We start from the raw sequence: 23,827 nt of genomic DNA on the forward strand, positions 1-23,827 counted from the left end.
GTCACAACTCTGAATAAAAGCCTCAAGCTTTCTTGCGAGTATTTGTATCGTTTGGGTGAGATTCAAGCAGATTTAAGTGATCTAAACTTAGGGGTTCCAAAGAAGGTTCCTTTCAGCTTCTATGTTTCTCATTTTGCCTAAACCTTTATATAAAACAGCTGCTGTTGAGGCAGCTCCTTGCTGGTGCTTAATTAGGTAGAGTGCTTCATTGTTACTTAGGTCTCCTGTTGCTCATTTCCTGAATGGTGATTGTTAAAAGTTTAATTTTAATGTGTTTTCTGAAACAAACCTTAAAGTGAGGAGAGTTTGCTTAAGTGGATTTTACTCTCTAGAATTTGCAAATAAATGTTCCTCCCTGCTTACATTGAGCTCTTTGCTGGGATATTTGCTGTATTCAGCAATGGAGCAGGAGTAATTGTCCTCCTCTGTTTTCTCCAAAGAGATCCGTGTGCCTGCATTTTGGTAATACAGGCTGGAAGAGTCTAAGCTTGTGAATTTGAGACACAAATAACTATACTGTGAAATAATTTCTATGTTTTCATAGTGACTTTTCAGTATATCAATAAATTTCCAAGACCAAAGAAGAGAGTAAGTTTTAGGTTGTATCCTGTGTAATATCCACTTAATTGGTATACATTTCATTTTCACGAGGAATCATTTAGATCAAGATATAAGAGGAAGGTTGTACATTGACTTTACTGCTTATTTACATAAAATCTAACATTTAATTTTTCTTCCCTTTTTTCAACATAGGTAGATAGCAAGGAGCAGAAAATGGACACTCAATTATTCTCCCCGTTATTAGGAACGATTACTAACACTCCACCTCCTGTGGAATCTTCACGTCTGTATAGTGACTGGGCTGCATGTGGAGACGATATCAGCACAAAAACTTCCTTTCAAGACTGCACAAAAAAAAGGTATGAACTTTCTTGCCGTAATCTTAGGGGATATTTTAGAAAACTGAAATTATTACTGCGCAGCACAAGTGGGATTCCAAGTCTCTTCAGGAGGAAGTTATGCATTAATTACTTTGCTGGAAACTCAATGAGCATTATACAATAAAAATAATTTATAATGGCGCTTCTATAAAATAAGAAGTATGTGTAGGTTTGTTTAGATATATGTATAAAACTGAAAAATGTGTATATACGTACATATGTAGAATTAAAATCGGATAAGAATGTTATTTTTAGGGAATGAAATGGGAACTAGTCATATGTAGTTGGACACTGCTTTAAAAGGACCTCCCTTCTTCCCTACCTCCCACCCCTCAGTACTATAGAACTTCTGGATCCTGCTTGGTGACACTGAGTATTTCCTGGAACATCAGTAATACAGTGTGTTAGACACGGGGCAGATGTGAGTGGGTAGCTATTTGCTACTAAGAGCATAAATATGTATACAGCTACTCTTGAAAGTGCATCAGGTTTGTATAATATCCAGCCCTCGACATAATGCTCTTGACATAATGCTCTCAAGTAGGAGAAGAAGCTTCATGTTTTCAAAAGCTTAAAGAATTCAAAGGGCCCTTGTTACTTGAATCGTGCATTACAAGTATGTAAGTGAAGTTGTTTGTGAACTAAAAATAGCTAGTTCTCTAAGTGATTTATGTAGTCCAGTAAACAACCCTTTTTGGGGGGGATATTATCTTTATTTGTGGAGAACATTTTTTTTCTGAGGTAAAAAAAATATATATATATTTTCCCTGTAACTAGAACTTTGGAATGTTCCATATAGAAAGAAGGATCACTTTGGCTGTTCTCTTTAAATCATAATTGGCTTATGTTTTCATTTTACCTGGATTCCCAGCCTTAAGACTCAGGTTATTTTTTCCTTTCAGCCTTGCCTTGGCCTTCTCATGGAGTCCTCCATGATAGACCTTTGGAGAGATCACTTCAGGGTTTAGTATTTGCCAGAAAAGCAAATATATTCTCGAGATTTGTCAACAAAGTTAAGACCAAACCAGAACACTTCTGTTACACTCCAGAAAGTCTTGAATGTTGCAACTATTTCTGATCATCCGATCTTAATAATATAATGAAATTATACAAGGTGTAGGGAAGGGCAACAAAGCTGGACAGAGGTTTGAAAGTTTGCATGTTAGTACAGAATAAATAAAGTGATTGGGCGTTCTCACTCTGATATTGATCATTGTAAGGTTTATGTACAGGAATTGAAATAATGTTAAAACTCTTCCAGCTTTAGAAATGTGTAAACAATTTAGTGTTAGGCATCCTGCTTGCTTTTTTTTTTTTTTTTTTTTTTTTTTTTTCCTACTTAAGATATTAATCTTACTGGCAAGTAAAAACATTCTCTTACTTGAGAGAATTGATTGCATTGATTGATGCCGACTGCCACAGTAGTTCTTGACACTTGATACCTACATTGACTTTACTACGTCATTACATTATTTCTAGGTCATTTCTAATGTCAAACTGTTTTTTATTGGTTACCTAATAAGACAGGAAGTTTAGGGTGCTGAGAAAAGGAAGTCCACTGGTTCATAAGAGTTGAAAGGGAAGAATTCTTTTGAATATTTTTTTGCTATTAGTAGCTGTTAAGTGCTAAGCTTAGAAACTGTTAAGTGCTAAGCTTAATCTTAGAATGACAAGCTGCTAATAAAATAGTCTCTTCCTAAAAGCAGCCCCTAGGTTATTGTAAGATAGTAGATACAGAGTAGCTGTATAAAAGTGATTGAGAGCTAAACAAATATGTAATGGTAACCCATGTGTATGCTCACACTGAGAATGCAGGCGTGCAGTATTGACGTTGCTGTTTTTTCCCCTCATAGTATTGTTTGCTGTCTAACTGTGTTACATGTAGGAAAGTGTTACTTTGTTCTAGCTTTTCTCCTTTTAATTCTCATTGATTTCATAAATTTTCATAATTCTCATTTTTCATAAATTCTCATTTAGTCACCAGGATTACTTCACTGGGATTTTTAGAATTATAAAATATTCCTTGATATGTTACAGTGCCAAGACTTTTCATATTGCTGGTAGTGAAAAGTACTTGAATGAGACACAAGGGGGTGTTTCTAGCCCTGTGTTGGAGCTGCTGCTTGCCTGGAGAAAAAGGTTTCGCTGGGGGGGTGGCTTCTCTTAGCCTTCTTAGCAAGGTTTAAGTCTGCATTGCATCCAGCTTCCTGCTACTGCCCTGTCCACAGTTCTAAAATGGTCAGCAATTTTTTTTTGCATTTTATTTTTCTCATACTACTTTGTCAATTGACTCTGGTTACTTTCTCAGTGATGATCTTCTGTGTGTAACTTCCACTTAAAATCTCCAGCTGGTTGCACATGCGCGCACACACAACCAAAATAAATGTAGGGCTTGCTCATAAAAAGAGAGCTCTGTCTCAGAAACAGCAGAGGATCTAATTGTCTAGTACCAGTTCTACATTTATTTGTAAACAATTCCATAAATATCACATCTTAAAACTGAAATAAAAGACAAAAGTTGGGGTTGCATAAGAAAAGCAGTGGTTGAATGTCTTCAGAGTTTATCTGGAATATTTAATGCAGTCGTGACCAATTGCTTTTGAAAAAAAGCAGATGAAATTGATTCAATTAATCTTAATATCATTTAAGTATATTTAAATAAGATAACTTTTTTAAAGATTATTTTAATCTTCAGTATCAAAATGGAATAAATCAGTCTTTAAGATTTAGAGAAGATTTTTTTCATAGCACCTCTTCATAGAGTAGCTAGAGACCTCTCCAGTGAAGCAAGAAGGTAAGAAAATAGGAAATGATAAAATTCTTCCACCTGTTTTAGGCTATAAAATAAACGTTGCAGGAAGAACTCTCAGTGAATGGGTAGTGCAAGTACCTTAAATGCAGAACATTTGTAACAGATACTTGTATAATAAATGAAAGCTAAATTCATGCTACACTATTTCTGTCTGTTTTGTAAACTCTTATCTAGATGTTTTATTTTTTTCAGGGCACAGATAAATCTCTCATATTCTGGCAATGGCCCTGATATGTTTGGATTGGTGACAAGTATTTTAGAGGAACCAAACAAGCCAGAACCAGTTACAGATTGGTAAGCTTATTCTTAAAGTTCTCATATGTGCTTATCACTTCTCTTACTATATCTTTTTGTTGCTAATGTATGATATGCATTCTGCATGACTTCTTGGAATTGAGTGACAAAGGGTGAAATTTAAAGTTAAAATTAAGTTAAAATCCTTTAAAATGGTGAAGTTTTTCTTTAACTAGCACTATAGTATAGTATTTCACTAGCAGTATAGTATTTCATCAGTCTACAGCATTTGAGAAAGTTCCCTTTAAAATAAACGATGGAGAGTTAATTATGAGTAGAATTGAACTTAGAATCCTTAATGAATACAAATCAACTCTGCAGTTTTGTATAGAAATATTATAAACAGTCCTGGAACTGACACTGCTTGATTGCTGTAGGAATTATCACCTTGGGTACAACAGAGTCCTGTATAACAGCTTGTAGGTTATGATTTTGCCCCACACAGAGTTTTGCTTGTAATATTTTAGCTGCCTTTTTCGTAAGTTTATTAAGCATGGAAATAAAATATATATCCTAAAAATAAAACTTAAGAGCATGATCCAAACTAAACTATTAATAAGGGTTAATGTGTCTGCCTCCTACCTCTTTAGCCTCTAAACATGATCGAGCCAAGGGTGAGGTTGCTTCACATGCTTTATATAATGTAAGATCAATTGGCTTGTGTTCTGCCTTCCTAATTTCAATCTATGCAACACTGCTGAAATGTGATAAGGGAGACTATGCAAATACATTCTAGTACACTACATCTTTCTTTTGCACGTGAAAGTATAAGAAAGTTTAAGATCTTAGTAGACAAAATGATTAATATTAGTGAGATTTTTAGTTACTCTATTAGAGCATTTATTCATTGCAGCAGTTTGTTTTCCCTTAAAATTTTGCAATAGATCAATATATGTTAATCCAAAAATATATAAGATGCTTAAACACCTAGGAGGGGGGAAAATAACCCTGAAATATGAGCTGCTGCGGTGTAAGAAATGTGTTCAGTGATTCCTGAAGGTGTATCTAATTTTATTCCAGGAATTCTCTCTCGAGATTATTTCCACCTGTGTGGGCACCCGATCTTGGAAACAGTGGTGAATTCTCAGGGTTTTCATCTAAGCACTCTGTTGAAAGTAAGGATTTTTCAAACGTGATTGGCACGCAGAGCAACTATCAGGACCATTTGCAGAAGCCACATGATGTGGAGATGTTACACAGAGGATTTGAAGATCTTCATCTCATAGAGTCTTGGCTTTCTCCCTCTGACTCTTACACTCAGCCTGATAATATTAATTTCTTGAGGAACATCTACCCTGAAAATTCCTCTTTCCAAAATAATACTGTATTTCAGCAAGAAGGGTTTTCACTGCAGAATGTGGACTATAACCAGCACGTGTGTAATTATGACATGGGGTTAAACAGAGACTGTGAAAAAGTCAATTCCAATTTTAGCACCTTTTCTCAAAACAGGATTAAAGAGGGCACTATCTTTCAGAAAGAATTTTGGAAAACTGAAAGATCCAGAGGCAAAATTGTGAAAAATGATACACAAGAACAAGCAAAGTATTCCCCCGAGCTGTCTAACCAACCTGTTGATGACTCTTGGGACCAAGTATCACAGGACAACCACTTGATTTCTAGGAGATATGAAAACTTTACAGCTGCTCATAAATCACAGTCATCTCTGTATTTTTTCAATCAGCCACCTAAAGAAAATCATTTTTCTGGAGGCGCAAACGGAAAACCACAGGAAACCCATATGCAAAATGGTCATAATGTCTTTACTTTGGGGGATGCTTTTAATAATAATGAATGTAAGATCCGTATTAATCCTAAAGAATTATTGCATAAAATTTCTGAATATGATTCATCTGTAAAAAGCGCTGTACAAAATGGGAGCTACTCATCATTCCACGGACATCCATGGCTGGATGGGAAAATGTCATGTCCCACAGCTGCATCAGATATCACTTGTGGAAAACACGTCCTAACAAGCCCCCAGTCATCTTCAGGGGTTTCAACCATGTCTGGTGGCTCCCCCACGCATCAGTCTATAACACAGCCCTCTTATTACTCACAGATCTCACCTGCCCTTTCTGCAAGGAAAGATGGAAGGCTACAGGCATCCAATGGTGTTTCTAATAATTTGGGTGTTTCTAATTTCATCGCAGAAAACCAGACACAAATGAAGGCCCTTGGACGCTCACACCACAATTCCTTGACTAATAAGGAGGGACAATACCGTAAATTTCCTGTTAATTTTTCCTCTGGCTGGTTAAGGCAGCAGAACTCTGTTAGTGAAGACTGTGAAAAGTACCCTAGATTTCAGAAAAAGCCAACCCAGGAGAATAGTAATAAAGATGATAGAAGAAGCAGAAGGAACTGGATCCCTCATTTTGGGTATACAGCTCCAAATCGCCAGCCCTTCAGCATGTTTCAAAAAAAGCAAGAGCAGAATGGTGACAGCGTGTCAGATTTCATCGGTCCTTCTTTTCTTCCTCCTTTCCCATTAATGTCTGATTTTAAGCAAAATCCCAACTTTCCTCCATTTAATCACCATCTGTTTTCCTCAGCAAATAATTTCAATTTTCCTCCTTCTCCGTTTCCATTCTCGGACCTGGTTGACCTTTTTCACTATGATGATTTTAACCAGTTGAATCCCTTCATCAGTGATCTCTTTTGTGGGGAAATAACTGCACCATACTTTGCCTTTCCAACACCATTTAACAAATATAGACCTCCAAGAAATCGCAGTGGACCTGCTAATGAGCTTCATACTCGACTGGAGGAGTGTTACGAGCAGTGGAGAGCTTTGGAGAAAGAAAGAAAAAAGGTAAAACATCACTCACAGTTTTTGTTTTGGTTGTTTCTTTTAATCTAAGGTCATGATTGCAAAAAGCAGCTATAGAAAATGGGTGTTCTGGTCTGTCGCTTCTTTTCGAGAAGCAAAAATTTCTACTGTGTTAAATGAGTTTAAAATGTTTAAAGAATCCGTTTTGAAGACAACATATGGATTGTTTGGTACAACTGCTTTTAAGTCATGAATGTGACTTTGGGATTCAGTTTCTGATGTCTTTCCAGAGGGGTAGCGCTGCTAGCAGCATTTCTTTCGTCGTGATTCACAGTCCTGTTTTACACTGTCTGAACGCTTCTCTGTCTCACCGTGGTGGGGAAGCTCCTTGTCTTGTGTCTGACCAAACTGGCTCTCTGAAGAGCAACTTCTCCTTTCAGCATCAGCACTTTACGCTGAGACCTTGTTATTAACCTTTTGGAGATCTAAATAGAATATAAAAATTGCCTCTCTTCTTCCTTATTGATGCCTTTAGGTCATACTTTCAAAGTGCAATTTCTATATGAAAAATGCTTTTTTATTTGCCAGTATCTGTTTAACCTTTGTTTGCTCTAGTTTGTTCTGTTTTCCCAGTACAAATGCCAGAGCCCTGCACTTCTCCACTGGGCACGGAAGGTGGAAAGGCAGAGCAAGATAGAAAACCACTATTAGTTTTATGTAACAAGTATAAGAGGTTTCTGTCCAAAAAGAGGTTTAGCTGTGCTTAGTCACTGTCTGCATTGTATAGTGGTTTAGCCAGCTCTTTTCTTAGTAGCTCAGCTATATTAAGTATGAATTTTTCAGAACTGATACTAGCATTTAAAATGGATTTAATGCTGATGCACTTGAGAAACAACTTATGCTAGTATGGTCAATAGTTTCTCGTGTTTATAGTCATGATAAGAGATATTCAAGAGATGCAGTGAGAGGTATTCATGGAATACAACACAAGAATTTCTTGCCTGTGTCAGTGTCCAAGACTTGATTAAAATACTTAAATATATAGTTGTGCACTTTGGTTCTAAATGTTAGCTTTTGAACATCTTGCTGTGAGGTACAACTGAATTAGGGAATTCTTCATGTTCTTACAGCAGCTGGCTGTACATCTGGATAGAGGTGTTTGGGGACTTTTTTTTGTAAGTACAGTTAGAAGAAAATCTAGCAAGCCCCCGCCTCGTGTATTTGAAGCCCTCACCCCAAATTGTAGCCTGTAATATAGTACTAATTTCTCAGATTTAAGAGTCATCTATTTTCTCTTCAGACTGAGGCTGACCTTGCAAGAAACTTCCCAGGAAAGCGTGTGTCCAGCTCCAATAACACTCCTGTGTCCCGACTCCCTGCCAACCCATCCCGAGTGGATCGCTTGATTGTGGACCAGTTACGAGAGCAAGCCAGAGTAAGTTATCTTGAAATATTTATTGTCTTTGATTTGTAATACCAGGTGATTACATATATATATATATATATTTTTATGGAAGGTTATCATGCACCTAGTGATTTTTTGGTGTGTTTTTTGGTGTGTCTGGTAGGTATTGACCTTAATAGGAAAAATGGAAAGGCTTCGTGGCACCCCGGTGCACGGGAACATATCTGCTACTTTGGAACATCATTTGGAGGCCATTCATGTCACACAAGCGAGGCGTAAGGATGAGATTGTTAATGCTGCTAATCCACAGAGACAAGGAGTACCACGTTACAGCAATGAAAAAGGTAAAAGTCTGCTGTTCTTTCAGCTCTGAATATCAATACAAACGGCAACTGTAAAAATGCACAATTTGAAATGTGTAGCAAACCCCTTCATCAGCAAACAAGTTAGATATCTAAACTTGTTAAAGTGGGAGTCAAACTTTTTAAGAGTTAAAGGTCTCACATTTTTTTTCCTGTTTCTCTCTTACTAGCTTAACCACTTAAACTTTCTTCTCTTGACTAAAAAATAAACTTTTTTTTAAGAAAGGTTTTTATATAACCATGAGTATTTCTCTCAAGTCAAAATATACTCATTTTAAAACAAATTTAGTTTCTTTATTAGTTATAATTGGCTGGTGTTTCACTTCTCTATAGCTTACAATGTGAAAGACATGCTTGGTGCTGTATGAATCTGTGCTGTGTGTCTGCTTATCCAAATTAAAAAAAATCAGAAATAGATTTTGTGACTTCCAGCTCGTGTTGGCATATCGCAAGAATGATGTGCAGCACAAGTACAGACTTCTGAAGAGCCTTTTTTGTGTACCGTTCATGTAATATGTGTGTTTTTTAACTTAGCACAACTGTAAAAAGATTAAATATTTACCACAAATCTGCTTTTTTATTATGAAAACATCAAATTATAGCTCATTATATATTTTAAATAATTATTGGAAAATGAGTCCTAGAAAAGAGCCAGGCAATACAAAGGTGAAGAAATCATGTTTTGCCCATTCATTTCTTTAGAAGTTGGACAAAATTAAGTTGGACAAAATTCTATGAAGTTACATTAAATGGAAAGATACCTGCTTAATTTGTAACAGCTTAATAGTCTTCCACGTATTTTCATCTCTTATTGATTCATCAAAACTAATGCAAAGCTAAGACAAGTTGCATTCTGTTCTGCCAGTGTAGGGTAAGTGGTTGCTGCCTTTCCATATAATGAAGAGTTTTGGAGATTAAGAACATAGTCATTTTCATTAGGCTAGACTTAATGCTTACAGAAATGTTTCCAGAAAGGAACAAGCTCTTTTTCGTCTCTTTTCTTGTTTTGGATCCTTGCCTTCCTGTCCTTGCCCTCCTGTTGCTGCAGTGAGGCTGATACTGTGTAGTGCTCTTGACTTGAAGGAATGTAGTAGGATTTTTCTTGCAAGGAGGTAAACATAAATTGTATAAAAATATCATAAATCATATATCATAAAATATCATATACCACTTTTTATAAAGTCAAAATATTTTGCTTTCCCAATTTAGATGACAAGCACCTTCTTACTTATGTTATATACTTAAAAGTAATAGTTCTTTAGCCAAATAACCTTCTTGCATTAACCCTAATTAGCCCAGCTATAGGCCAAGAAGTAATTAAGTCGTCATCTTAGTGAAAGAAACGTCCCACAAACCGTGTTTTTGATGAACCCATTTTAACTGTACAGTGAAGATGCTTGGAATGGTTATCGGAACCCTCCTGTAAGGTTCCTGTAAGTAGAAATACTGCAAGTAGTCTCTTAGGGCAAGGGTGACATTTCTCCTGAGGTTATGTCTCTGAAGAAGAGCTGGGCTTCCTTTGGATGTCTAAGCACAATCTAAATCGCATGGAGAAGCTCCCAGTAACTATTTTCCACAGGGAAAAACTTTTTTTGTTTTGTTTTGTTATTTGCCACTGTCAGTGAACACACATGGAAACATCAGTGTGAACCTTTTCTTGCTGGAAGGCCAGGCAGGTCATCAGAGACACTGAAAGGCAAAGGCCGTGGAAGGAGGAGGGAATGGTTGCACCAAGCTCATCTCGCTGCAATCAGCCTAGGAGTTTTACTAATTAACTTTTCTGCAGACTCTACTTACAAAAATAGGTAGTTAGGAATCATTAATGCTTGTGCTGGGCTCCTTCCTCTGCTGGAAAGTGAGCATCCTTGTTCAGTGTGCAGGATTATTAGTGAGAAGGTGTGCTGCTATGGCTTTGATAGGGACTGGATTTTAACCAGTGCCAGGGTACAGTGTCAACTCTTTCTTGAGCAAATCTTGCACATGAGTGATGATCTTTGAATAAATTCAGAATACTTTGAATGCATTAATATTAACAGTCACTTTCCTGTACGAGTCTTAATGTGTCCTTTTGGTTGTTTCTGTTATAGATGTTCTGGCTCTGGCAGCTGCCATAAGGGAGCTGGCTGCTTCCACCCGCAAGGCTCGTACTGCTTTATGGTGTGCGTTACAGATGACTTTACCAAAAAGCTCCTTAAGCAGCCCAGAAAAACAGGAGGTTGAAAGGGCACTGCAAGAGCTTTGTCCTGCAAACACAAGCACAGAAGAAAAAAGCAACAGGGAGCACGAAAGCAAAGGAAGCCAAGAAGAAAAACCTGAGGAATCGATGAGAATTCTGGAATAATAGTGCAAAAAAAAAAAAAGTAGTAATAATAACAAAAGGGAAGCAGAAGGCTGAGTAAGGAGGGAAGGGGGATGTGGCTTACATAGTGCTGTGGAAATTTTATGAGAGGTTATCAAAAAGCAAAAAGGGTTAATGTAACTGATCCGTGCTGCAATTCTATTACTGTGACTCTGGTGTTGAGACACACGTCTTGTAATAGTGTTAATGCAATTTTGATATTGCTGGTATTGCAATGTCTGCTATATAAGATTTTTATTAATAAGAGGAACTAATCAGTAGCTGAGCATTTCCTTGTCTGCTTATCCAGAGCTGCGTATCAGCTGTGACTGAAGCCATGCCCTGAGAAACCAGTGAGTGGCAGAACTTAATGCTCCTTTCTTTGTTAATTATACAATTTATCATAGCTTAAAAAAAAATAGAGGGATCCATTCGCAAGGTTTTCATAGTTGTTCAGGATGTTTTGGTTTGGTTGGAGGTTTTCTTGGTTGTTTTTGCACCATTCTGTAGTGCCAAAGTGATCGCTGGATAGCTTGCATCCTGCCACTCAGTACTCACACTAATTCACTCTTCTGTGCTGATTTTGTGACAGGGAGTCTGATCATTCAGGTAATCACTAACAGTCTGAGGAGAATAATCAGTGTTTAATTGGTGGTTGTGTGAAATGCTTCAGCAGTTGTGCTGCCAACTCCTTTTCCAGCTAAACTAATGTAAACCAAGACTTCCTATAGCATAATCTGTGTAACACAATGTTCTATGTTTAAAAAAAAAAAAAAAAAAAAAACTAAGGAGTTTGTACGTTTTCAGTAAGTACTGTGTTGAAGTACACATTAGCAGATGATATAAAATTGTCACTCAGGATTAGAAATTAGATTTAGTGATTCCTCAGTGGGTTAAAAACAGTAATTATGTAACTTAGTATGCATTTAAAAATGGTTATTAATATAATAAGTTAATGGTACTATAATTTTCAAAAAACATTCCATATTTATTTTAATGTGTTTATTGAATGTTTATTTAAAATTCTATTTTAGTAATCTACAGTTGATCGGTTGCCAAACCTTCCAAATAACCAGATTTAACGATTTACTCAGGAAATATGTATATTATTATATAAATATACACATGGTATATAGGGATTTGGGGGGGGTGGAAAGGATGTTTGCAAAATATTTACACAAAGCTAACTATACACTAGGTTACCAAAGCTGTGTAACTGATTAATTTTAGCATGAGAGGATTTCATATATTTAATTGCTGTTAATTAGTCTCCATTCTGTGGCTTAGACAATCAGAGGTATTATGCATCGGTGTGAATGTTCAGGGTGAGAATTAGAAAAGAATGAGTTAATCGAGTTTTGTTCTTAGGGTACTTGCACTTAATGCTTTGACAACCGTGTCTTAATGTTAGATTATCTTTTAACACGTGCTAATAACCAACTAAGGTTCCTTAGGTATTAGTGTATTCCTGAATGGCTTTGGAGAGTAGTTCTTATTTTAAAAAACAAATTAAGTGGGGATACGAGGAATGTTTTTGAAAGCCAAAAATGATGATTTATCTGCGTTACATAATGTTTGATGTTGACTATGACATTTTGTGGATAAATATATAATTGTTTCCATATATATATATATCTGTGTACTTGCAAAATGTTCCAAGAGGAGTTCTGTAGTTTTGAGTCTGATGTTTTGAGAAAAATGTATTTTCAGTAGTGCTGTCACTGAGTGTAATGGGGCCGTAACTGCATAGCTTCATGGACAAAAGTTACAGAAGCCTCATCTTAATCCTCTGGATAAAGTTTACGAATGGGAATTGCTAGAAATCAGAATCTTAGTACAACAAGATCCTTTCTTTTTCCTAAAGAAAAGTGAATTCAACTTAAATGAATATATTCAGCCTTAGCCTAAAGAAACGTGGGTACTGAAGAGTTATTTTAGTGCTGTGTGAGTGTTGGTGTGTATATGCAATTCATTTGCACAAAATAATTTAAGAAAGCTAAATTTGCTTTTGTGGAACTAATTACAATCTCTGTTTTAAAGATAATGGAGTCTGCAGTATTCGAGGTAATGGCTACTTCTGCTTTGATTGCTTTCTTTGATAGGAAATCAGCATTTGAGTCTTGATTTGTATTTCTGTTTACAGAATCAGAATCATTGGAGTCCTGGCGGGTTGTTCTGTAGCAGCAGATGTACCTGCTGTCGCGGGTCCTTATTGCAGTGTTTGTGCTGATGATTTTTACAATCTTCCCTGGCTCACCATAGGTTCACGTGCCTTTAACACTCTTATTTTTCAAAACCAGTGGAAAAACTGCAGGCTCTTAATTGCAGTCTAAAAACACATTTATGAAGGCTTGCAGTGTGGCCGTGTTTGGCTGTAGCCAACAAGTAGCATGGGATAGAAATATTTGTTCCCTGTGTTTGATTGTGGAGTTACAGGCTCCTTAACAAGCATAAAGCACCATCGCTGCTGAGAGTCCCCACTGTCCATGTGCTTATGGGCAGTGTCAGACCTATAAAAACAAAATTCCTCTCAGGCTGCTTAAGATCTGTTGCTTTATCACGTACCCTTTTTAGTTCAGGGGAAATAACACCGTATTTTGTGCAATAACCAATTTGTATCTAGTGTTGCAGTTGTTCTCTTACAGTCGTAGAATATTTCTTAGGTGAAGAGGGTTTACTTTGGCACCAAAGCACAAATTCTGGGGATATTGCAGTGAGCTGTTGGTGTGGTTATGTGTAATGTTTCTGTTTAAGGGACTAATTCCATTCCTTTTCCACTGAGATCAGTTGAAGCCAAGTTGAGGTACTGTTACGCTTAAGCTAGAGAGGAAGGGTGGTTTGAGAATTTTTTGGGGGGATTTTGAGTTTTCCTGCTTGTCTTTTCTTCTTTTTTTTCTTTTCTTTTCTTTTTTTTTTTTCCTCCTCTGCTTTGGTTTATGGGGTTTTTGAATGAGGTGAAGAAGATAGTGGAGCTAGTAGAGGCTGCAGTGACACTAGGTTGCTCCATTCTGAGTCCCTTTCCAAGTCAGGATTGAATCTTAAATGCTTCAGAACGCCAAGCTGGAAGTCCAGTATATGATAGGTTGGAAACCATATGTGTAAAATAACTGGAGTCTTCTGGTGACTTTATCATACTGTTTCTCAGAGGGGCTGCTTCAAAGTAAGAACTTTTCTTTTTTCTTCTTCTGATCAGTTCAGTGTCTCTTTCTTCTCCATCTCCAAAGTCCCTATAACTGCTAAATTACTGTGATGATATTTGTGCAAACTCAAATTAATTGGTTTTAGTTATGGCTGACACAGAGTAGCCCATAGAGAGATTGTCTGGCTTTCTGGTGCTTGTGGTAGAGCCTTTCCAAGAACAAGTGAGTCTTAAAGATTGAGTGCGTCTTTAAGTCACTGCTGTTTTTTTCCCCTAAACTGGATGCTGCTCTTTGGTGTTCACCTTCGCTATTAATCTTTTCTGGGTACCCGAGTATGCATCATTTGGAAGTGATTTGCCTCACAGCTTGGGAGCTGATGCTCTGGTCTTCATACTAGGTCTCTCGTTACTCTCAGTCTCTTTTCTCTTTGATACAATAAGTGCTTTGTAGATGGAGAGTAGACAAGGGAGAGTCCTTTTGAGGTACTTAGTGGTATTTTGGGCTTCATTGCCTTACCCAGCCTATGTGCTGTGTTTACTTCTTGCCTTCCATGTTGCTGGCATGTGTGGTTGTCTGCTCTTTGAGGCATGGTGTGCTCTAATGTCCATGTTATCCCCACTCTCATCACTGTCCTACAAAGTGGGACAAGGGGAGGAAAAAAAAAAAAAAGGAAGGCCAGGTTTATTGCTGAAGGCTAGGGATATTTGAGAATCAAGCAGAGATATGAATTACTCTTATATTGTAGTTGAAATAAAAACCTGTCTCAGCTCTCTTTGCCTAGGAATGTCCTCTCTCCGTTTTCCGAGAAGTGAGAAGATGCTACAGAACTTTGTAGAAGACTTCCTAACTTTAGTCCTGTGTGCTTTTCCTGGGTGACCATGAGTGCAGCTCCCTGGGATTCTCTCTGATCTGCTCTCCAGGCTTTCTCCCATGCTGTTTGCAGAAATAAAGAAGGCAGGAGGAACCTCAAGAAACCCTACTTGCCATGAATAGGCTTCTCAACAGCTGTGACTCCAGTGATCAGGAAGGTGTCAGCATGAGGGTCCAAGTGTCTTTCTCTTCTCCCCTCTTTCTCCTGATCAGAGATGCTGCCAGGGTTCAAGTGCTGAGACTAGTGGTGTAGGGTGGACTTGTTCTGGTCATGCTCTAGTAACTGAAATGGGTTGGTCAGGTGGAAGCACTTTGTGCTCTCAACTATGCACCAGTTGAGGTGGTTGCAGTATGGTTTGGGAACAGCTAGAGGGTGGTTGTCCTTCTAGAGCAGCTTCTTCAGCTCTTGCTTCTCAACTGTTGGCCCTGGGAGGAAAAAGACTGGAATAGGGTTTAAATCCCTCTTTTCTAAAGGCAATAGAGGTTGTAGAAATATCAAAGGTCCCATACGACGACATAAAGCATGAAAATTTCCAAGTTTCACTGAATTGTTTGAGTGTTTTTCTTTTTGAGGTTCTTCCTAAAATGAGTGTTCAGCCTTGCTCAACATGATGTTCTCAAATACCTAATTTATATTAGGTTATAGTTGTAATTCTTTGATTGCTGTGGAGATTATGCAACAAGCAAACCTTAAGCCTATATGTATTTTCTGAGAAGTGTATTTCTTTATCTGCTCTGAAAGCTGATCTTATTCTCTCTTCAGGAGCTGTGATGTCAAATTGCTGCAGGTTGGAGCAACCCAAAGCAGTAGGGGCTGGGGTGGGTTTTTTGGTTCTTTACCTTTGTTCCTTCAGCAGTGTGTATGATCCTAGTTGTAAAATCAAAGTTTTAAATCCTACTTTATATCTACAGTATTACGTAGATGATATATATTTAAATAGAGTCATAAAGGAAAGTCTGTGAGTTCAGGATTATTTTTAAAATCTTCAAGATTCTATATTGGGGAAAAAAGAATAGGGAATGTGAGAGGAGCTAACACTCAGCTTTATTTTTTCTTTTTCTTTTTTTAAAGTCGGTGCATTTGCAGTTAGGCAACTGGTGAGCTCAGTGTGATCCTGCTTCATTCAATCCATTCATTAATGGATTTTGACTTCAACTGGCTTCTTTATAACAGGAGCTTAGTAGTTCACCTCTGCACAGTTGATATCCAGAAACTCCAGAAGGATATATTCCCAACTGTTTTTCCTAAGGTTTCTCACTACAGTGACAACTTGGAATTAGAAGGATTATTTTACTTTCTTCTGAAGGATTATTTTGTTTTCTTTCAAAGCTGAGGAATATACCTACTGCAAACACTTGGGCTCAATTAACTCTATGGGTTTCTGAGAATTTTGCACCTTGTTTTACCCTGGTTTGCATGGATAGAAATACAGCCTTAACCATGCAAAAACCTTGATTTATTTTCTGTGTGGTTTACCTGTCTCAATCACCAGCACTTTTTGTTTTGTAGAATGTTATATAAAAATCAGACATCTATGAATTTACCTTTAGTTAAGATTGCTTTATAATTTGTTTAAAAAGCACTTTTTTTCTAATCACTTCTATCAGTTACAGTGTTTGAAGGGTCATTGTTTTAATTCACTAGCAATACTGTAATCAAAGGTGCAAAAATAAAATGCATTCAACGTATGTAATCTGTGCTGTTAGAGGTTGAAAATATATGGGATTGAGCGACTCACTAAAATTGAGGAACTGGAGCTATAAATCCTCTTTGCTGCTTGTTTGTCAAATAAGCTTTAAAAAAGAAAATTATTTGCATATAGTGTGTAAAAGCTAGTTAGACCAGAGCCAAATTTAAAAAAAAAATTAAAAAAAAATAAAAAAAATCACCGATAGGCAAAGCTTGCTTTACATTTTTTACTGTATAAAATACAATCACTTTAAAACTTGTTTATGCACAGTAATAACTTAATGAGCATATTTTTTTTCCACAGAATTAGGCTATTTCCAGTATATATGGGGAAAAGTAAGTTTCCTTTTATTTTTTATGACAGATATACAAAGATTAATAGTGTCTATATTTTAATATAATATTTGGTGTCTGAAGTATCTTTTACATGTTTGTTGGTCAAACTCATTTACTTAAAGCAATTTTTACACCGCTGCTGAAATATTATGGAGGAAGATTCTGTGAGCTGATCCATTTAGTAAACCCAACAGGAATGTGTGAAAGTATAATTTTGCTTACAAAAACAAAAGTCAATTGTTGATTATCCAAGACTTTAATCAGTCAGTTTGGCTTATGTGAATCTTTCTGTCAAACAACTGTGGATACCGAATTAACGCTGCAGAAATCTTACCTCTACCTCCTGTGTAACATTCTTTAAATTATACTTCACAGATCTCTTTTGGGATGTACTTTGATATTGCAGCAAGCTGGTACTCCTTGACTTGTAACTTTTGTTTTTCCTGTGCTTTTCCTTTCTTCTCTTGGTTGTTTTCTGTGGAACACCAGGATGCCTTGTGGCTGAGGCTAGATTATGTTCACTTGTGCAAAGTAGCTTCAGGCAAACTGTGTACACTCGCACGTGGTTTCTCTTAATGCAAAAGGTGCAGCAATCAGAAGACGATATAGTTTGTGTTACATGTATGGAAGTCTCAGAAGTATGAGAATTCTGTAATAAATCATGGCCAGTGTAATTTTTTTTAGTATTTTTATGTACGTGATTGTTTCCTTTTATTTAAGAAAACAAAATCAATTGTGTGGTATGTATGTCCCTAATAAATAGTTACGGCTTGTTGTTTCATTTGCTTTGATTCATGCTGTGCATCAGCTGCTGTTCTCCACGTGAGGGTTGTGCGGCAGTGGGAGGGATAATTCAGCACTGAGAAGCTGTGTTAGGAGGTGTCAGCTATAAAAACGAAAATGCTTCATGCTACTGATTTGATTTCTTTAGGAAACTTTATGGGAGAAGAATGCAGAGTTTTCCATGTTACCTCTAGATAGTGTTTGTTTCACGTGGGTGGTCGGGAGCATCTCTTGTTCCAAACGCAGAGTCACACACAGAGGCTTCCCCTGGAAACGCAGATCTGCATTAGACAGCTGAAAACGCACGAAAGGGAGAAGTTTCAGCAATTCCATTAAGTTGTAGTCACTGCCTCACAGGACACTAATGGGGAAAAACAGTCACGATGCAGGTTGGTCGCCCCGAGTGGCTTTGCCTGGTTTTGTTGGAGCAGAGGGTCCAAGTTGTGAGCAGACACGGTGCTCTGTGGAGCTGAATGTCACAGAAGATGCTGAAATCCAGTGTGTTCCATGGATCCCTGCCCTCGGCAGGTCCTGATTTCTCTTCCCTAAGAAGAATTCCTGCAAACCTGGACCATGGGCAGACTCTGGAAGCTCTGGAATCCCACACAGGCAACAAGAGGGTCTCTACATATGCTCCTCAGGTAGGTTTAGCCAGTGAAAAAATAAAGTGTGTTGCTGATATATTATAAATCCTTGCTTCATTTAATACTGAAAGTACTTTTTTTTGAAAATATTAGTAATAGGTGGAGCATGAAGTCAATTCTTGGTGCTGTTGTCCATGGGATTAATCCCATGCTGCACAGTTTGTGAGTATATTGCCAATAGCAAGACATATGTCACAAGCTACTGTAAGAATTCAGCTTCTTGTGCAGAATCTAATATGGAATTATTTCAAACCAGGTAAAATATTTCTACGTCGTCTCTCTTCCAGTGGCATACATGAAAAAAAGAATTGTTTTTTTCCTGTAGTGAAAAATTTTGTATGCTTTCATGGTGCTTGAATGATTTTAGCATTTGATTTGCAAGCAGAGCATTTCCATATTCGGTTGATTTATAGAGCTCGAGTGTCTCAGCTTGGGTTTGATGACTCTCTTTCTCCATATCTCCCTTTCCCCAACTTTCAGGTTACCAAATAGCCACAGTGCGGTTGTGGCCCACGCGTCATGTGTTAAGGTAAGAGCCAAATTTGAAGTCTCCCTATAAAAACACGTATCAGGGATAACTGAAGCAGGCTGGATTTATTTGCATTAGTTTGTGGACCTTAAATACGTTTGTCTACTCTTTGCAGGTTTGCTTATGATAGCATTTTTATAAGCGAATATTGGGGCACTGCTAGAAACAGCTTTCAACCGCAAGAAGTGGCCAATATCCATGAATAGAGAACAGTAATAGAAATATTAAAACAAAAATACGCAATACTTGTATTCAAATACAGCTTGGTTGCTTTGATACCGGTTCCAAAACACCTGAAATGAAATAGTGGCAACTATTTTAATACAGCTATGCTGGCAGCTTGCCCTTGTAGATACTTTGGAAACTAGTCACCATGGGATGTTTTGCTCCTAGTCTGTTATACCCTGATTTAAGCTGATAACATTTAATATCTTCTCTTGATTTTTAAATAATGGATATTGAAAGTATCTGAAAGACACAGTGGTTTGACAAACGGATTTTGGTGAAGCCCTGCAGTTTGGTGGTGCTGCTCTCGTCGAATAAAGTTCCCCATCAAAAAGACAACACTGTGTTTCCATAGTGCTGGCTCGTTAAGGTTGGAGAGGCCTGTGATATGAAGTGATGAATCATGCTGTGGATCCGTGTGTATGTGTGTTTCAAGAGTGCTAGGTTACAGGAGATGCAAACTACGCACGTACGTAGGCAGTTTGGTGAAATATTCCTGGAAGTTTAGCAGTGGAACAATATTCTTTTGCACATCTTAAAGACTGAAGTTTTTCTTTGTGTTTCTGATAATTCAGTAATCTCGTGAATGGATTATAAGCAAACGTAAAACTGAAATGTTAATTTGTTTAGAAGCAGTGGGTGAAAAGCAAAAGATGAACACCTTAAAGAAAACAGATCTTAGGCTAGCAATTAAAAGGAAGTAATAATCAATTAAAGCTTAGAAGTGTTTTATATATCATTTTTAACTTCCTCATGAATGTATTGTGTTAGAAGTAGGTCTCTCTGTTATATTGATGCTTATAAGGAGTCTTGCAGCTCTTGCGATTTTATTCCTCATCCTAGAAGTCACTATCAGCCTCCTAAATCTTGGGATAAAACATGATCTTTGATGGTAATTTTGTATCAGTGCCTACCGAGGAGCTTTCTGTTGCTGCCTGCAGTGTGAATCTTGCAGATATTTGTGGTTTGGGTAAGGAATTAGCAAGGATAATAGGCAATGTGTGACTCAAAAAAAAAAAAAAAAATAAAATAAAATGAAACAGAGGAAGGGATTCATGCATGTGACCTGCTACTGGTCCCATTAATGCCAGTGGTGCTACTCAAGCACTTACCTAAAATAAAGGCTTTTCTCAACTTTCAGAAATGAATTAATGGATTAAACTTATTTTTATTATTTTTTTTTTTTTTTTGCAAAACACATTTCATAAGGTAAATTAGCTTCTAATTTGAAAGCCTTTGGCTCCATTTCTCAGTCTCTTCAAATTACTTCGTATAATCCCAGAAGTATGAAGATAGTTTGCTTATTAAGATCTTCCCCACTCAACAACAACAACAAAAGGGTTCTTCACAAGCAAAAAGCAGCAATGTCAGGATTAAACCCTAATGTAACCAATATTTTTTAACCTTTCTGCCATTTATCTCTGGTAGTAAGAAAAAAGAAAATCGTATCGTAAATAGTCTGGAAATACGGACTAGACAAGGTGCTCTGGAAAGGGTGTAGAACTGACTGGAAAACCTTACTCACCCTGTAGCTCTTAAAGGTTGCTTGATACAGCTACAACCTTCTGTTTTGACAGTAACAACCCAACAGACTGTGCTCTTTGTGCACTGATGCTTAGTTTTTTTGTTTAAATCTCATTTTGGTGGGTTTAGGGCAGGTTTAGAAATCCATGAATACAAATTGCTGAAAAGGTCTGAAAGTTTAAAAAAAAAAAAAAAAAAAAAAAAAAAAAAAAAAAAAAAACACCAAAGGCATGAGATAGCTGAAAAGGAAAGTTAAAAAAATAAATAAATAATAATGTAGTTCACAAAGACAGCATAGGAAACAGCTGCCCAGGTGTATTTCTGCAGGGGAACTGCCTCCCAAACGTGCGTGGGCAGCTGGAGTTGGTCCAGCGGAGAACAACGAGGATGATCAGCGGGTCAGAAATGAATTAAGGTTCTTGCTTAGAAGATAAATGGTCAACAGTTTGCTCTTTTTTTTTTGGCAGAAGCCTCCACATGTTTGAAGGATGCAATGCATATTGCCTATTCAGGATGCATTGGCTTAAGTTATAGGTGGACCTATTCAGGCTAGCTATGTAGAGGAAAGTAAGTTTAAGGTCAGTAACACACTGGAAAAGACGATTAAAGGAACTTCCATAAGCTTTTTTGGGAGATTTTTAATACCAAATCGGGTGAGCATGTGTCAGGGACTGGCTAAGGGAAGGTGGTGCTGCCTTGACATGGACTGGGTGACCTCCAGCTCCTTTACTGTCTTTTCCTGGATCTGAATCCACTCTAGTTTTGACTAACATGCTGTTTTCTGTTCTTTATTTTCTATCCACAGATTGATTTTTCTCAACGTTATGAAGGGCTGCCTTTAAGAAAAGCCAGCAGCTCAGGCCGTTGTTGTTTGTTTTTGCTTGTTTTTTTTTTTTTCAACCTTATGCTTAGATTTTCCTTTGTGATAGTGTCAGTCTCCATGTCCCCTCCAGCCTAACTCCCTAACATCTGGGGCTGCAGAGGTGGCAAAGGAAAATCAAGTTAAGGAAAAGCTGGCTGTGAGTTTTCAAGGACAAAAAAGGAACGATTGAAACGCAGGTCCTTTCAACCCCTTCATCATTTTCTTCCTAAACTTAAAGCTTTATGAACTCATCTTGTATGTTTTTTTCCTTTAATTTAAACCCTTGACCCTTGCTTAATTCCTCGGGAGATAAATAACATTGTTACATTGGATATTTCAGTCCATCTCATTTTTACTGACCTTCTTTCCAAGTACCACAGGAATCTGCTCACGTCAATATAACCAAGACAAGTCACCCGGGGTCCACAAAAGTGGCTGACGCTGACGGGAAGAACATAGATTATTAAATGCAGTGCCTGGGAGGTGCCAGTCCTGGGTATTGGCAGCCACAGTCAGATGAGCTCCAAGGAGCTTACAGTAAAATTGTGAAATAAATGCTCCATGAAAGTAGGCCAAGCTGGAGGGCGATCCAGATAAGGATCCCCTTTCCCACTAGGTAAGTGTGTGACACTGCTAGATGATTTGCTGGAAGGTGAAATCCAATTTTGCTGCTTTTTCCTCTAGGATGTTCTTGGGTTTTTCTTGGGCTGTAAAATGCTTGCAGAAATTTGCTGCCTAGAGTGTGTTGAAAATCCTTCCTTAGAATAGCAAACCTCCTACGCATGCGTCTCTTCCTGGAAAAGACAGTAAAGAGGCATTCCTTGTACAGCCCTCTGGAGCGCAACCAGCGCTTGGGAAACCTGCAAAGCTGGAGGCCCTGTCAGAAATGTGCCCTGTGCTCCTGCTGCCAGGGACGGAGCTGGCACCGCTCCTGGCGTTGCCTCGTGCCTCTTGGAAGAGAGGAGGGACAGAGATGGTCTCTTGAAAGCAGAGAGTCCTTTGCATCTTCATCATCATCATCACAGGGTTACAAGAGGGAGCTGGTGCAGCTGCCAAGCTGCCTATTCATCTCATTTAGCATGTCTAATTAGTGCCTACTGCATATTAATCAGCTAATGAGTCTTCAAGCTTCTGGAGGGGGCACCTGTGTCGAGTTCACTGTTTTGATCAGGAAAATCCTCTCTGTGTAATGGAGAACGTTACAGATGCATTGTCGAATTTACAGAGGACGGGCATCAGAACAAGCAATACTTGAGGCTTGTGAAATGTGCATCTCTAGGGACTTGAGCTGAGGATGGAGAATATTCCTGGCATTTATTTATTTATTTTTCTGAGAAGGGATCAACCATGATGGATCCAGCAGAGTCACCGAGCTGCTAATCATGACAGTAGTAAAAATAGACCTGTCATTACTTTGTAATTCTAGTGCATACACTTGACCCCTCGTATATATTACAAAAAGAATAGAGTACACAAAATGCTGTTTCTGAGCTCTTCCTTAAAGAAAACTGCTGGAATGGAAGGCAGGTTTTTGCTTGATTAATCCCATAAGAATCCATCTCTTATGCCTCTGGCAACTTCTGTTCTCTATAGCTTGTTGGATCTCACAGCTCTAGCAATATGTATAGAGAAGCAAAAGCGAAGTTGCTTCATGAGGGGATTAGGAAACAATTATTTTGCTTGATTTGGTTTGCTCCACTGGGGTATTGCTTTGTTTCTATGTTTCAGATTGAAATAGACCTTAAAATGAAAAGCAGGATGTGAGAAAATATAATTCGTCTCATATTAAGCTTCTGGAAAATTACAAATTACCCTGTTCAGAAATGAAACTGCACTGATTCAATCCCAGGCTGAGTTTTCAGTTATTAACAAAAGCTGAGCAGCCTTTCTGTGTGTTTGAGAAGTTGTTGTAAATATGTTGCCGAATGCTTTTTGGTGGACATCTGTTTTCTCAAAGCTTTGAACCATCTGAATGACAGAGGAAAGAGCCATGCAGAGTGGCCAAAATGAGTTCACTAAGTCACGGTTAAACATCAGATAAAATAATTACCAGCTGTCCATAACAAAAAGCTTATTAGAAACCTGTACCTCCCTCTTGCAGAGTTATGTCTCTGAATATTGGTGTGGAATATATCATTTAGTTTGACAAATGGCATGAATTAAGTATGACTGGTTTCAGACTTTCCAATGGTTTTTCCTCTGTCATGTAATAAGAATCAATAGGAAAGGACAGTTTAAATAGAATTTTTGTGTACCTGAAGTCTTCTGATGTGTGAATTAGCTTTATAGGTTGCTTTTA

General features: G+C 37.7%; 1 protein-coding gene across 1 annotated transcript; it reads left to right on the forward strand.

Moving 5' to 3' along the window:
• Positions 1-736: 736 nt before the first annotated feature.
• Positions 737-11,329, forward strand: LOC104576792 (uncharacterized). The gene is made up of 6 exons (XM_010224200.2): positions 737-920; positions 3,946-4,047; positions 5,068-6,862; positions 8,121-8,255; positions 8,389-8,569; positions 10,675-11,329. Exons 1-6 carry the CDS (start codon positions 775-777, stop codon positions 10,926-10,928), a joined length of 2,613 nt encoding a protein of 870 aa, XP_010222502.2. The 5' UTR covers positions 737-774; the 3' UTR covers positions 10,929-11,329.
• The last annotated feature ends 12,498 nt before the right edge of the window (positions 11,330-23,827 follow it).

The sequence above is a fragment of the Tinamus guttatus genome, unplaced genomic scaffold, assembly GCF_059628265.1.
Source record: "Tinamus guttatus ecotype Peru unplaced genomic scaffold, ASM5962826v1 Tinamus_guttatus_pri_ptg000599l, whole genome shotgun sequence".
In the NCBI taxonomy this organism is placed as follows: domain Eukaryota; kingdom Metazoa; phylum Chordata; class Aves; order Tinamiformes; family Tinamidae; genus Tinamus; species Tinamus guttatus.

Coding starts and splice junctions, on each gene's coding strand:
- LOC104576792 (XM_010224200.2), top strand. CDS start 775: ATGGACACTCAATTATTCTCCCCGTTATTAGGAACGATTACTAACACT. Junction 6,863..8,120: donor TGGAGAAAGAAAGAAAAAAG/GTAAAACATCAC, acceptor TTTTCTCTTCAG/ACTGAGGCTGACCTTGCAAG. Junction 8,256..8,388: donor AGTTACGAGAGCAAGCCAGA/GTAAGTTATCTT, acceptor TGTGTCTGGTAG/GTATTGACCTTAATAGGAAA.